Source organism: Corvus cornix, chromosome 23 (assembly GCF_000738735.6).
Source record: "Corvus cornix cornix isolate S_Up_H32 chromosome 23, ASM73873v5, whole genome shotgun sequence".
Classification (NCBI taxonomy): Eukaryota; Metazoa; Chordata; class Aves; order Passeriformes; family Corvidae; genus Corvus; species Corvus cornix.
Window position 1 is genome coordinate 6,718,082 of NC_046352.1, and position 15,521 is coordinate 6,733,602.

General features: G+C 50.3%; 1 protein-coding gene across 7 annotated transcripts in view; it reads left to right on the forward strand.

Moving 5' to 3' along the window:
• The window catches only part of SCMH1 (Scm polycomb group protein homolog 1), a 71,438-nt gene that overhangs the window by 43,601 nt on the left and 12,316 nt on the right, over positions 1 to 15,521 (forward strand). For 6 of the 7 annotated variants that reach the window (XM_039564485.1, XM_039564489.1, XM_039564488.1 and 3 more), the window contains 4 exons: positions 7,757 to 7,989; positions 8,545 to 8,671; positions 9,694 to 9,894; positions 10,540 to 10,725. In XM_039564485.1, coding sequence (XP_039420419.1) covers positions 7,757 to 7,989; positions 8,545 to 8,671; positions 9,694 to 9,894; positions 10,540 to 10,725 — 747 coding nt within the window. The remainder of the gene's footprint in view (positions 1 to 7,756; positions 7,990 to 8,544; positions 8,672 to 9,693; positions 9,895 to 10,539; positions 10,726 to 15,521) is intronic. The other variant, XM_039564491.1, reaches the window with a different exon arrangement.

Here is a 15,521-nt window from a genome sequence, read left to right on the forward strand (position 1 = left end):
GGGTATCCTTGCTCTGCACAGGCTGTCACTGTGTGTCTCTGATCACGAGCCAGCCACTTCTCTATGTTTATTTTGCCCTCAGCAGAGCAGGGATGGTGCTGACCCCAGGGCAGTTTGGGGGATACGTCTGTTGTGTGGCACATCCTGACACTGTGCTGTGTCTCAGAGCACTTCCCCTCACTGAGGAATATCTGCACATGGATGTTTATACCCTAAAATGCATCAATAACTGCCAAGTAACAATAAGAGTTACTGCCTCTGAAAGGATGCTGGAAACTGATTAAAACCATTACAAGCTGTTGGATGTTGTGTGCAGAAGAGCCAAAGCAGTGTGAAGGAACTCTCAAAATGCTCAGTGTGACCAATGAGTTTTGATAGGACCAGTGAAGGGCAGTCTGGGGGGTCCTTGTGTGCAGCAGGCAAGGCAGAGCTGAGCCCTGGATGAAATATCCCCAGAAAGTCTGGAACTCTGTGGAAATGAGAATCCAGGCATCAGCTGCATGTTTGGGGACTTTTTTGTTTGATTTGAATCAGTAAAACGAGGATTTCTATTCAGTTGGTGACATCCAGGGTTCTGGTCTCTCATTTTTCCAAAGTGGAAGCTTTGTCTGTGGCTCTTTCCGGCCGCTGCTCTGCTGTTCTTGTTCAGTGAGCATTGCAGCCCAAGTTCTCTGTCCTGAAGGAGCACGAGGCAGCTCAGAGCCCAGGGTTGTGCAGATGAAGGCAGGAGGGGGTTTCTCCACACTCACTGCTTTCTATCACCTGCTGTGTTCTCTCCCTTAAACTCAGTCTCTGCTCATGGGCTGCCACAGTCCTGCCTGCCCTGGAAGGGTGAATCCTTAGACTTTCTGAGCTCTCATCCCCTGATCAGGTCGCTCATGGATGAGCAGTGTGGATCCCGGTGCACCTCCCTGTATTCCCCGCATAGATATCTCTTCTCTTCAAGAATGAGTCTTTACCCCTACCTCTTGTAATCCTTGATTTATGCCTTTAGAAACCTTTCTTCTTATCCCATGGCTCTGGAGGTGTTGTCAAAGCCTTTGGTGAGGATCTTGGAGGTAGATGGGCTGTGTCACATCCTTCCACATGGTCTCTGGCCAGTCCAGACCCCTCCAGGTTTCTGTTGCAGTAGCTGGACTGATGCTGCCCAAGTGGCTCAGATTCCTCTTGGGGGCTGTGTTATTGAGTTAAAGCTTCTGTTTTGTTTTGGAAAATGTTTTAGCAGATGTACCTTGTGCTTGGGTAGAATTATCTGCTTGGGTTTAGCAAGTGTCTGGGTGAATGGGGCAGACGGAGATGCACCAAGGGCAGCCTTGGAGATGGAGAGGTCTCTAGGGTCCCAAGTTCTGTTGTTTAGTTGTGCAAGCAGACCCTGTAGGTCCAGAATAGGGTTTTTGTCTTCAGCTCCAGTAGCACCAACCACAGTCTCCAGCTCTTTTCCACGTCTCTGTGTGTGGTTACAATCAGAGGTGGGACATTTGGGCTGCTTTGCAGTTCGGTGACTGCTCTGGCACTTGAGGCAAGTCATTGAAGCTCGGGTTGTCATGTGCTGCCCAACACCTCCGAGACGTGGTGCAAGGTGCTGGGAACACCTGCCAAGGTTTGCAGGATCCCTGCTGTGCTGCTTCAGGGAGCACTGGGTGTAGTTGCCAGTACGGTTTAGGGCACACGGGAATGCTGCTGTGAGACTGAAAATGTGACACTTGTGCAAATAGCAAACAGCAGTCGCTGGTATCACTGTGACTCTTGAGACTTTTTTCCCCCAGTTGTTTTATTTTGATAAATAAAACAACTGGAAAAACAAATAAAACAACCCTAAAAAATGGCACAGCTTGTGCTGAGGGATGTAACAGTGGCATCTGCAGTGACAGAGCTCATCCGAGTGCATGCCAACAACTAGGAGAAGTGCTGCTCCAGACCATGCAGATTTCTAAGCCTTTTAGAAATGGGACACTGATGATGAATGTTCAGAGACTGTCTCAGGTTCAATAAATGTGCAAGGCATTGCTTTAGTTTGAAGTAACAGGTCTTCATGTACATGTGGATGTCCTGCCCAAAAAAGACATCATAATGCACCCCCGTGGTCAGGATGAGCAGGATGGAGAGTTTTGGGGACTGTGGGTTTGGGTTTCTTTGTGTGCTACTGTGTCACCACTGGCCAGGGGATTAGTGGATAAAAGAACCTTATTTCAGTAGTCAAAACCTGCAAGTAGACAAACCTTGTGTAAAAAGAAAGTGTATCTTAGAGAGCTGATCATGAGAACAGGTAGAACACACCAAATCCTGCAGCACTTGGATCCCTGCGCTGTGTGGGATATCTCCTCTAGTCTCTGCTCAAGCAGGCATTTCCAACTGGAGAGCACGAATCCCTGCAAGAAATACTGAATTATTAGAATAATTGCCTTCTCACCTTTAAATTCCAGGATTTGGAGTCGTGTTCTTAATCCCTGTCTTTGCAAGGAGCCCATGTCTCCCACCCATGCTCCAACCCTTTCTCCTGCGTTGTGTCTGCCACATCTGCTCAGAGCTCAGGACAGTCCATGTCTGGAGCCTTCCCAGGGCTTGTATTTCTGTCCCAGTTGTGCTCATGGTGGTCAGTGATGACGGTCTCTGCTTTGGGAAGAATCACAAGGATTTGAAGCTTTCACCTTTTACTCTGGTTCCTGTCCAGCTCCAGCCTTCAGGATGTCTAGGACTGAAATGCCTCATGCAAGGAGGGATTCAGCCAGATCTCAACAAGATTTCTGGTCTCTGACAAATTTGCTTATCTTAAATGGGTCTCTTTAACCCACCTCTGAGTGCTGCTTCTGCCCATGAAGTGCTGAAGATGGGACAAGGGGCAGTGAGCACCAAAGGACCACTGGAGGGGTGGCCTGCAGGACATCCATCAGAGGGGCTTTGGAGTGGGCATGAGTGGTGTGCTCAGAAACCTCCCCCTGCACTTCAGGACACTGCAGGGCCACTACGGAGATCTCCAGGGAGAAGAACATGATCTGTGGCTGCATCCGAGAGTACAGAGCCCTTGGCACGGAAAATGGGAATTTGGGATTTGTGCTCCTGCAGCTCTTGGTAAATGACCCTGGTAAATAAGAGAGAAAGGCAGGAAACCCTTCTGCAACTTCAACTTTTCTTTGTTCCATATTTTTCTACATGTTTTGACTTTGTAATTCTTGTCCCAAGGACATAATTTTGTCTTCTTCAAGCTGTGACAAGCCTGAGATAAGCTGAAGGGTGACAAATGCTGCTTCCTAGCATTGACTAATCCTCAGAGTGTGGATGGCAGAGTGTCCTGTAAGTAACAGTTTCAGTCACAGTGTGGCGGGCAGCTGCAGGTGCCATGTATCAGCTGACAGGGGATATTTTGGCATTAGGAAGTAGAGCCTGAAATCAGGAATCCTCTGTCAAGTCTCTGTTTCTGCAGAAAGCTCAGAACTATTGTTTAAACTAATCCTTCAGGGATGAATGACATCATCAGTGGTGCTCAACTTCTCTTCGGCTCTGAGTTCAGCCGTGTTTGATCCTGCATCTTCAGGGTGATGTTTCTCACTTTGGCAAATGGATCCGATGCCAGCCAGCCCAGCAAGGAGCCAGCCTCCCCCTCTGTGTCTGCCATTGTCCTGGATGCCTGTGTGATCCAAAACAAGACAGTTCAGCCAGCAGAAAATTTCCAATGATTAGTTTTCTGTCCCCTTAATGAGCTGAAGTAACCATGAGTTCAGATCCCTGAATAATTCAGGTCAGAAGGGATCTCAGGGTTGCATGGCTCAACTCCTCCAAAGCAAGGCCAGCTCTGGTTAGATTGCTCAGAGCTTAGGTGAGCACCAAAGCTGTGGCACAGAGAGATGCTGCTTTACTCAGCAACAGCAAATTGTTGATTTTTTAAATAAGAGAGGCCCCACTTGATTTTCTGAAAACGTGGTTCCTCTCAGTAGCTTGTACAAGGAAGAAGAAAGTGAGAATGTCTCTGGCAGCTGCTCACTGTTGAGCTGGCACTGTCACCAGCTGAATCACAGAACATCGTGAGCTGAAGGGACCCACAGGGATCACGGATTCCAGCCCCAGGCCATGCCCAGACACCCCAACAGCCCCACCCTGGGCATCCCTGGCAGCGCTGCCCAAACGCTCCTGGAGCTCTGGCAGCCTCGGGGCCGTGCCCATTCCCTGGGGAGCCTGGGCAGTGCCCAGCACCCTCTGGGGGAAGAACCTTTCCCTGCTCTCCAGCCTGAGCCTGCCCTGGCCCAGCTCCAGCCGCTCCCTGGGTGCTGTCCCTGTCCCAGGAGCAGAGATCGGAGCTGCCCCTCGGGAGGAGCCGCAGCCCCCGCTGAGCTCTGCCCTCAGTGTCCTCTGCTCCAGCTGGACACACCAAGAGCCCTCAGCTGCTCCTCCTGTGGCCCCTCCTGACCTTCCAACATCTTTTTGGTCCTTCTTTGGACACTCTTTGATAGCTTTAGATCCTTAATAATTAAGATGTAATAATAGCAATAATAAGATGCAATAAATGGAAGCTTTTGGCAGGTAAAGGAGACTTGGGTGCAGACAGTGGTTGGAGCTGTGAGATAATACTGCTTGCTGGGCACAGCTATTTTCACCTCTGGAGCTCTGTGGGTGCTGGGGTGAATGCAGGCAGGGTTGAGTGCTGGGCACTGATCCCTCCACAGCAGTCCCATGTTTCTGGACCACATCTGCATGACAGCAGGGGCTGAAATGCTGTAGAAAAATAACAGGCACCTGAAAAGAAACTTCAGGCTCCTTTAGGAAGCATCCAGTCACTGGAGTGGTGCTGGGGGGCTGAGGCAGAGTGTGGCCAGCTGTGTTTTGGGGGCTGCACCATTGATGTGTGGGTGCAGCTGGTGGGAGGACTCTGCTCTGGAGCTCTTGGTGTCTCCTTCTCACACAGCTCAGTGCATCTGGCTGGCAGGGCAAGAGAAATGTACTAACACAGGCTGGTGTTTGGTCAGATTCTGGTTCAAATCCAACAAAAAGCCAGGCAAGTCTGCTGGATCATGGGAGGATAAGACCTCATTTCATTAAATCACTCCGGGTCAGAAAAATTGCATTGCATCAGTCTGATGGAATCAGCCCCAGGGAAAACATCAGTGCCTGTCCAGGGCTGTGCGCAGGGCTGTGCTCAGGGCTGTGCTCAGCAGTACTGCTGGGCACACAGCACCAATCCAGGTCACAGTCTGTGTCTCTCTGTCCTGAGCTGGCTGCACATTTAGATGTAATTTAGCCTGTTTGGTGAACAGCGTCCCTTGCTGTGGCAGCTCCTCCACCCCTGCAGAAGCTGCAGCAGAGCTGGAGCTGTGCTGCCAGGGGCACAGGGTGGGAATTCCTTGGGGTGGCTGAATGACACGAGAAGTCCCATCAAGGGATCTGCATGCACCCAGTTATGGGCTTTTATTCCTCAAATCCCAAAACCAATTCTTCAAGCCTGTCAAATTACTATTACCTGTACTGTCTTTACAGCTGAAGTGGGCAACAGATTTTCTTGCATTTATTTCACCAAAAGATGAAATAATTTTTTAACATAAAATTATACAGTGAAAGCTTGCACCCCAGGACTTCATCTGAGAGCAGTCTCCTTTTTCCTGGCACTGGGTTCCCAGTGATGTGGTCCCAGCCTGGGAGCAAAGGGTGCAGTCCAGCTGCTCTGCCTACTGCATGCCAACTTCCCAAATGCACCATTCTGTGGGTTTGTTACTAGTAAAACTGACAGCATGGGTTTGCTTCACAGCTTGTCTGTAGAATTCTCAATTTCTCCTCCAGGTTGGAGAAACCTCAGCTTGGTTTAGACACTGAGCGTTGAGCAGATCTCAGATGAAATGCTTCCCTGCCCTGGCTTCCACATCCCTTGGATGTTTACCAGTTTCTTTGAAGTATGGAGAGTTTTAGAATCATGGAATCATGGAATGGTTTGGGTTGGAAGGGGCCATAAAGCCCATCCCATTCCACCCCCTGCCATGAGCAGGGACACCTTCCACTGTCCCAGGCTGCTCTAAGCCCTATCCAGCCTGGCCTTGGGCACTTCCAGGGATCCAGGGGCAGCCACAGCTTCTCTGGGCAACCTGTTCATTTTATCTGTGTTTATTCTTGTTCTGTCAACTCATGGGATTGTAAGAACGGGTTTAATACAAACATTTCTCTGCTGAGATCAGTCGTTGCACACCTGAGGCCAGAGGCCCCACGATTCCATGATCAGCACCGGCCTTACATAAGCCATGCTTCCCTGCAGCTCAGTGTCAGATGTCACCTGGAGCAGGTGACACTCCTGAAGTACCATCAGTTGTAAGAAGTGCCTGAGCTATCATATTCATTTTCTTACCAGCAAAATAATCTTGCTGTTAATATTAACAGCTCAGACAAGGAGTAGTAAAACCCTATTTCTCCCACATTTCCTGTGTCTGCCTGACACAAAAAAAGTCCTTATTTGGGAAGTCAGGTAGGTCCTGATGGCTATGTGCTTCTTCCCAGCTTCTGATACAGAATGCTAATGCAAAAAAACAAGGAAATAAAATTAAAACTAAACCTTTCCCTGCCCATGTGACAAGCAGAATGGGGCTGGATCCTGGATGCACCATGTTATTTGGGTTGGAAGGGACCTTAAAAGTCATCTCATTCCAACCCTCTGCTATGGGCAGGGACATCTTCCACTAGACCAGGTTGCTCCAAGCCTCGTCCGGTTTGGCCTTGGACACTTCCAGGGATGGGGCAGCCACAGCTTCCTTGTGCCAGGGGAATGAGTCCTTGCTCACAGTAACTGCTCATAAAATCCTCATTAAAGAAATCTTAATAATCTCTGTATATACCCACAGTTGTGCCATCCTGGTATCAATCTTTTATTGCACTCTCTTTCCCTGGCTAAGACTTTTTTTCCTTAACTACAAAGCCCCTGACTTCAAAAGTGTTTGCTTGGGTTTTTTCCTAATTCCTTGCCCCTATGTTGAATACACATTGAGGTTTCCAGATATGAGAAACAAGACATCCTAAAGATCACTCTGCAGTTTTCAAAATGCAGCAGGATTTTGTTTCTTTTTAGGAGAAATTTAAAACTGAAGCCAGCACATCTCTAGCCTTTAGCAGGCTTGGGAAAGATGATTGACCAAATTCAGGGGATTTGTGGGCAAGTATACCAGAAACCTGGTTTTGTCATGGAAAGAGTGAGAAGATAAGAAGGAGCAGACTTGCCTCTGGCAGTATGAGGGAGGAGCAGGGCAGCTGGTCCAGCTGAGATGAGCTGTTGCTCAGGGCCAGGAGCAGTAATCCTTGCAGGCAGTGAGGCTCGAGCTGGTCCCTTCCACTGCAGTTTGCTGGAAATTTAGGGATGGAACAAATTTGATGTCAGCCTTGAGAGAGGGGATTTCCAGTGTTTGCAGCGCTGCTCTGTGACTGTCAGACAGGTCTTGACTGATCGCTCCCTAGGAATGCTCTCGGAGCCTTTTCCGTGGTTGTTGGCAGGTCACCACTCGCAGAAGGAAGATCTGTAGGTGCCAGTTATTTTCAGGAAGGAAGGTATGGCTGCAAGCATGATCCTTCTGGAGCTCAGCCCATCCAGGTTAAGCCCCAGTGTCCCCCAGCTCGAGTGCTGACCCGGGGTCCATGTGTTGGGTTTTCACTCTGGCATGGAGAGCAGTCCCCCTGCCCAGGGGGCTGGGAGTACTCCAGGTTTTTCCATGTGACACTGTATAAAGATGGAGGCTGCTCTTGTTTTGATTCTCGCCTGATTTAATTACATTTGCTTTTTCTCTTTTTATTTCAGTTGTGATTCCAAAGAGCCCTTTACCTGCCTCCGAAGTAAACTCGGAGAAACCTAGCATGCACAGTAGCACAAAGACTGTTTTGGGGCATCAACAAGGGCAAAGGCGTCGCAAAACAGGGAAGAAGCGTGGTCGAACGACCAAAGCGCTAATCCACCACCCCATGCCTACACCCTCCAAGTCAGTGGAGCCTTTGAAATTCCCCAGAAAGAGAGGCCCCAAGCCTGGCAGTAAGGTAAAAGCTGATGCTGATGCAGGCGGGTGAACAGCAGGTGCTGCAGGTCCTGCCATGGGATGGTGCATGCGTGTGTTTGTGCACGTTTGTCTCAGCCTCTGGCTGTGTGACTGCAGCAAGTAGGAGACCAGAGGGGTACGTGGGCTGGGAGTATCCTCAGAGTCCAGCCCCAGAGCTGTAGAGAATGTCTGTGTCCTAAAAATCATTTCCATCAAGAACCCATGTCTTTGGAAGCACATTGGCTGTGGAGTAGCATGGCAGATGCTGGGAGCACAACAGGATGGCCAAAGGCTAGAATAAGCTCTCCCGTCCATTGTGTGTGGCTAGTCTGAGTCTAACAGAGGTGGCAGATCCCAGGCTTGTTATTTTTCAGGATTGTGGTTTGTAAAATACACACTTATTGCTTACTAGGTTCTTGAGACACCCCATCATCACCATCAGAAATGTGTCATGTTCCACAGTGCCTTGTCTGTTGGATGCAGAGGAGAGTGTAGTGATCATGGGTGGTAAAGGAGAGCAGGGGTAAAAGGAGAAATATCTCCTCTTTTTCTGCAGAGGAAACCTAGGACATTGCTGAACCCAGCACCCACCTCTCCAACAACCAGTACCCCAGAGCCAGACACAAGCACTGTGCCCCAGGACGCTGCTACAATCCCCAGCTCTGCCATGCAGGCTCCCACAGGTAAGGAGGGTCTTGGACCACAATCTTGACAGGATTGCACAGTTAGGAACTGCAGCAGGCAGACAGCAACACCCCAAGAGAATCCCATTTCTTCCTAAGCTGGTAAACCAGCAATCCTTACCACTCGAGAAAGGCTGGCCTGAGACAGGCACATGAGTCCAGATCAGCTGCTCATTTATCTCTCTCTGTCTATGTGGAAATAATGAAGTAGGAAGATTGCAGGCCCACCTGTTGAGTGCAAGGACCCCTTTCCCCTGCATGCTGGTGACTCCACAGCTCTCCAGGGACACTTGTGGCCCTTTGTGCCCAGGGGCAGTCGGGTGTACAGCACCCCTTGTGAGCCCCGAGCGTGAGCTCTCCCACACACTGCCAGGCACAGCTGCTGGAGCTGTGCAGGGGGCAGATGAGGTGCTGAAGGACTGTGATCTGCCCAGCTCCAGCCAGGATATCAAGGCACAGAGATACAGGAGGGAATTGGGGAGGAGGAGGAACAGCAGTGAAGAGTGTATGCACTGCTACAGCTGAGGATGAATCTGGCCAGGAAAGTCGAATGCAAAGCTGCTTTTGACATGTTGAGTCAAGCACTGGACATGGGCTGAACCCTCTGTTTCCCCAGAATGTAATTTGCCGGTTTTCAGAGGAACCTAAAGAAGCCAGTTTCCCTAAAAAGGAAAGGCTGTGGGAACCCCTCGAAAGTGGGGGCTGCATTCCTTCTTCCCCTCTGAACATCACAGCCACCTTACCTGGCTGGCATGGAAACCACTTTATGGTCTGACTGCAGGGGAGAGCATGGGAGAAACAGCAGCAGTTTGGAAGGTGAGCATGAGGCAGGAAGATTTTGGAGGTGATTCCCCTCTAGAAGCGGCTCCACTGTGAGGATGCAAGTTAGGCAGTCGTGGTGGATTCACTTTGTGAGCGGTTGGACAGTCTTAAAATCTCAGCATCTCTCAGGTTGGATTTTAGGCATCTGTTTCTCGCTTTCTTGAGTGGGTTAATGGCAAACACATTTCTCATCTTGGCAGTTTGCATTTACTTGAACAAGAACGGCAGCACTGGGCCCCACCTAGACAAGAAGAAAGTTCAGCAGCTGCCAGACCATTTTGGACCAGCTCGAGCTTCTGTTGTCCTGCAGCAAGCAGTACAGGCCTGCATTGATTGCGCTTATCATCAGAAAACAGTCTTCTCCTTCTTAAAACAAGGCCACGGGGGAGAGGTCATCTCAGGTGAGAACGGGCCCGCAGCACTTTGCCTCCAGAGAGGTTGTTGCAAGAATTCTCTCTTTGGAAGATGTCTGTCCTGAAGCTCGCTGCAGCCACAGGCCAGGGGCAGACAGAAGAGTTCTGTCTTCTCTTTCTTGCCACACATCTGTGTCAGTGAAGCAACAGCTGGCGGCTGACTCAGAGCGGAGCAGTTCCCATGGCCTGCGGGCACAGCTGCTGGAGCAGGCAGTGCTCAGTCCTGGCATCAGCCTGGGCAGCAATCCTGCGGCACTTCCCGGCCCCCCGCGCTGCCCCAGCCCTGGGAGGAGCCACAACAGGGGGGATTCCTCACCTCCTCACGGAAAGACAAGAAATACCCCGGGTTTTAATTTTCCTTTAAGCCCGTGCGTAGCCGGATCTGCGAGCGCAGGCCCCTCCTCGAATCCGTTCCGTTCCCTCGGACGTGGCGCCCCTGGCGCTGCTGCCCCGGCCCCGTGCTGGGTGCAGCAGGCCGGTCCTGGCCTGCCCCGGCAGCGGAAGGCAGTGGCTTTGTTGGCTCTAGACAGCCCAGCGATGCCGAGATCCAGGAGCTGGCTGTGCGGCCCTGGGCGTAGCCTCCCGCCTTCGCGGGGGGTTCACGTGTTGGGCTCTGTTTGTTTCTGTCTCCAGCTGTGTTTGATCGGGAACAGCACACTCTGAACCTGCCAGCAGTAAACAGTATCACCTACGTCCTCCGCTTCCTGGAGAAGCTCTGCCACAATCTGCGCAGTGACAACCTCTTTGGGAACCAGCCTTTCACTCAGAACAGCCACATGCAGCGCTCACACGAGTACGACCACGACAGGTATCTACCAGGTAGGAGCTGGGGCGGGGGCGGCGCTGTAGGGACCCAGGTGCTCCGTGTCTTAACCCAGATTTTATCTCTATCTCCGGAGGAGGCAGGCCTGTGTTCCAGAGCCCTCTCACAGGGTTCATTACGTCACACCCAGTGTTGTGCACATGCCCACAGGGCTCTTGTTGTGCAGGATTCCAGTTGCATTTCCTGCCTGTTGGTTTGGTTTCCATCTCGGCTGTAGGTTTCCGCTCATCCGTGCTGTCTCCTTGTCTTCCCTCCTCTCCTCATCCTGCAGTCCGTCCGGCTTCCTGTAATCTGATTATGGTGACTTCACAGAGCTAGGAATTCAGGTGAAAGGCTGCATGAGAAGGGAGAGTGATAACGTGCAGCAGGTAAACTGGAATTAGAAATTAATTAAAGCAGAGTGGTTTCCATGCTGGCCGTGGATCTGCTGCCAGCAGCCAGTGCATTCAGCCCTCGGTGACAACATGGCCTGTTCAGGGGTGATGCTCATGCAGCAATCCGAGGCAGAGGTGGTTTTGTTTCCCTTGGCGTGGCATAGAAGCAGCTCACCCCAGCAAGACAGTTCATGCCACAGTGCGGATTGTCAGGCTGCAGAACTGCTCTGAAGGAGAAGCAGTGGCAGCAAGCCTGGGGTGATGGCTGCCCCACAGGCTGTCTGGGGGCTCTGGGGGAGCTCCTGCTCCAGGAATGTCAATTGTGGAGAGGATCAAAGCTGTCTGCACCCTCTTAGGTGGTTGACAAGTGCTGATCTCCTTTCCTGTCTTGCTTTCTTCTCCCTCTAGTCAGCAAATAGCTGTGGTGTTGTTTGAGGTCTTTCCAAAGTTAATCCTTTCCATAATTATGGCTCTGGCAAGAAAAGCGAAAGTTGTATGAATGTAAAAGGATGGGAACTTAGGAAGAACTGTATAAGGAGAAGTTGTTAAGCATGAGGTGTGGGGACAACAACCAAATGCCACAGTGCTTCCATTCATTGCACCTCACAAAGCACCTTAGGCAGAGTCTAGAGAGCGAGAGGATCTTCCCATCCTCTGCTTCCTCCAAGGCTGAGCAGAGCCTTGCTGGAGCCAGCAGGGCCAGGAGCAAAAACTGTGCTGTGAGAAGAGGAGCTGTAGGAAATGCAAGGACAGGAGCAGCATGACTAGTTACTGGGACTGGAGGCTGTCCCCTGAGGAACCCTCAAACAGAAGAAATCCCCATGTTTCAGTGTGGGGGTACCCTGTCATCATGAGACGGAGCAAATACAGAGTGGGAGGGAAAGCACCCAGGTCTGGGCATGGATGAGAGGACCCTGTAGCTCACACACGGAGTTTCCAGCCTCCATGAGAGGTCAGTGGTGGCTGTGCCAAGAGTTGGGCTGCTGGGCAAGATGGAAAAGTATAAATCAGAATTCAGGGAAACTCAGGCAGAGCACCGGATCTGACACGATGCTGAGACCTGCCCATCCTGAACTCTGATTCAGAGTGTTTGCAGCACTTAAAGAAAAACTGACCACAGTCCAAAGAAGTGACAGCACCTAGTCCTGCACTTCATCCTGATGTCTCAGAGCTTGTTGGGCAACACCTTTCTCAGGCACCTGAAAGAAGGTGGTGAACATTGTTATCTACACATTACAGTGGCTTCTGGTGAGGGCAGGGAAAGAATGCCAGTGATTCTGGGTGGTATGGGCTGGTCGTGGAGGAATGAGGGTGCAGTTGTACATCCTTAAATCACAACAGATGTCAAGGCTGCTGTGGTCTCACCTTCAGCTCTACATGTCCTGCCTTGTTTCCTTTCCAGTACAGGAATGTACTGTATGGGGCTGGTTCTTCCTGTAAATGGCCACTGGTTAGGACTGGGAGCTGGTCTGAGTTCCCAGAGTAAACTGGCTTTGCAGGAGCACCCCTGTGGGTGCCATGGAGAACTGGTGTGTGTGCTTGGGGCAGAGGGAAGGTCTGCAGCAGCCCTTAGGTCAGCAGTGTCCTGCCATTCTGCCTTACTGAGTAGATGGAAATAAGGGGAAACAGACCAAGTTGTACATCAGGAACGGCAGGGAACTGGGCAGCTGATTGCTGTTCACAGCAACACGAACAGGATGTAACCTGGAGCCATCTGAAAACACAGGACTGGAGAGACCTTCTGGACCACTGAGCCCTGGCTCCTGCTGTTACAGCACCACAGCACACGGTGTTTCTTGGATTAAATCTGGAGTTGCCAGTTTTGCTTTTCCACTGGAGACTGCCCCAAGGTTTTTTGCTGAGATTTTAGAAACTATGTTGTAATTTCCAGTTGTAATTTATTCTTGGGCAACTTGGTATCTATGTCTCCTGGTCTTAATATTGTCTTTAAGCTTAACTTGGTTCTCTTTCTTCTGGAAGTAGTTGCAGAGCTGTTGTAGCCCTCAGAGGAGTTCATCTTTTGGCTGCACTTCGCTCTCCTCAGCCAATGTTGGTTTGACTTAAACTTTATGGGGTGGCCAGAGTGCCACCCAGCACTCTGGGGAGGAGCTCACGGGGATCTGGTGCCACAGCACTGGCACCACCGTGGTCACAGGAAATGTCTCTGCAGTCACTTTTAGTCACTGTGTCCTTGTAACAGGTGATGATCAGCCTGTCCTGGTCACATACCCCGTTCTTCTCATCCACTGTTGTCACCTGCAGATCCCCAGCTCATGGGACAGTGCTTCAAGTGCACATCTGGATTTAGCTGCTGGATTTTCCTCCTTGGTGGTTCTTGGTTCTATAGATATCCCTCCTGCCTGATTTTAAATGCTGCTTTGTCAGGCCTGACATGGGAAAACATCAGCAGATTTCATCAGTGAATCTCTAAAATTTCTGCCACAGCTGCTAATACAGTTATTAAATGACACTGGGCTCAAGGATGATCCTCAAGCAGATTCATTGGTTGCTCCCCAGTCTCATGTTCCCTCTCAGTGTGCTGCCGACAGCTTTTCCTCTCCAATCAGATTTCTGTGCATAGAACAAGGCTCCTGTAATTCATGTTCTGTCTCAGCTGGTGGCTCTCTGTACCTAACATCTTGCTGAATTCCAGGTATGTGAGGTTGATTTCTCCTCCCTCATGTGATAGATCAGCATTTCCCCATTGCAGGGAGGCCATTGGGTCGGTTTCCTCTGATGAACACCTGCCATAGAATGTGCCATGTGTATTTCCTGCCCTTTCCTTCAGAGCCTGCCACAAGCCTTGTGGTGCTGCTGAGGTCAGACATAGGCATTTTATTGTAAAAATTTTTTTTCCACCCTCTTTTTCCAATGTTGGCACCACATTTCGAGTTGCTCTCAGTAATGTGGTGATGAGTTCTGTTAGAATTGACTGCGGCAGACCCAGAGCTTCAGGTGCACTGTCATTCCTGGCTTCCTCTGCACCCTCAAGTCTCCATTTTGAGGACATTCAATTGTTTGACTTAGTCAATGGTGGATTTTTTCATTCCTGTCCTTTTTTTTATCCTTAGAGCCTTGCCCCCAGTGCTCAGCATGGCTGCAGCTGGAAGTGAATCCCAGAATGGTTTGGGTTGGAAGAGACCCTTAAAACTCATCTCATTCCACCCCCTGCTATGGGCAGGGACACCTTTCACTGTCCCAGGCTGCTCCAAGCCCTGTCCAACCTGGCCTTGGACACTTCCAGGGATCCAGGGGCAGCCGCAGCTTCTCTGGGCAACCTGTGCCAGGGCCTCCCTACCCTCACAGGGAAGATTTTTTTCCATATATCCAGTGTAAATCTACCATCTTTCACCTTACAAGTGCACTGAGTGCAGGGAGATGTCACAGATGCATCAACACCTGAGCCAGGTGTGTAGGTGTGCTCTGCAGCCAGGGAGGAGGTGCCAGTGCAGTCAGTGCAAGGTACATTGTCCTAAAGTAGAAGCCCTGAGTGGCCTGACAAGATGAGGTGAGTGACTGTCACTGCTCGAAAAGGCATCCATCGCCATGGCCTTGGGATGGCCCACAGCACCATCCAGGCAAGGCAGGTGAGCTGCTCTTCCTCCCACCAGCCTCCCAAGGCAGGGGAGGTGAGATATCCCTTCCAACTGTCCTGTCATTTGGAGGCAAGGAGAATCCTTTTTCCTTTTCTCTCAATCCTTACTTTTCTGCACAGCATCCCCTCTCTCTGTTCCCCTGTGCTTGTTCCTTCTGTAGCTGAAACCCAGGCCTGTCTTTGCCTTTGCATTGTCTCAAAACACAGAATGAGTTAAAAACCTCCCTTCATCCCTGCGCTCCCCATCCTCTGAGGTGCATGGCTCCATGCTGAGCAGGGCCTTTTTATCCAAGTAAATGATCTCCTTGTTGTCAGCATCCTTCTCAATGTGAGCATCTATCCACTGAGGTTTGGGGTCCTTCCCTCTCAGATTATTTCCTCTTTGATGATACATATTCATGAGGTTTCTGGAATCTTTGAACTCAAGGCATTTTCTTTGTATTCCTGATGACCTGAGTGCAGTTCTGTCTGTTACTCCATTTCTTTATTTTCTTAAAACTTGTCCTTTAAAACCAGAATTCTATTTCTGGTTTATCCTCCCATTAATTTACACCGACCTCACTTCTGATTCCCGGGATTAACGTCTATAACCTGACCTGCTGTGTTTGCATTACTTTTAATGTCAACCACTTAAAAAAATATAACCCAAACCAAACCCTGATGAAACCTTTGTAGAGCATCGCCTTGTGTTGTGGTTCTGTGGCTGTTGGGTGAAGAAGGTCGTGCAGTTTGACACGGGGCTATCCAGTGACATTACCAAGAGCATGTGTTCCCCTCTCTGGGCTGAGTGTTTCTTACAGGGACTCGTCCTGAGGATGGAATT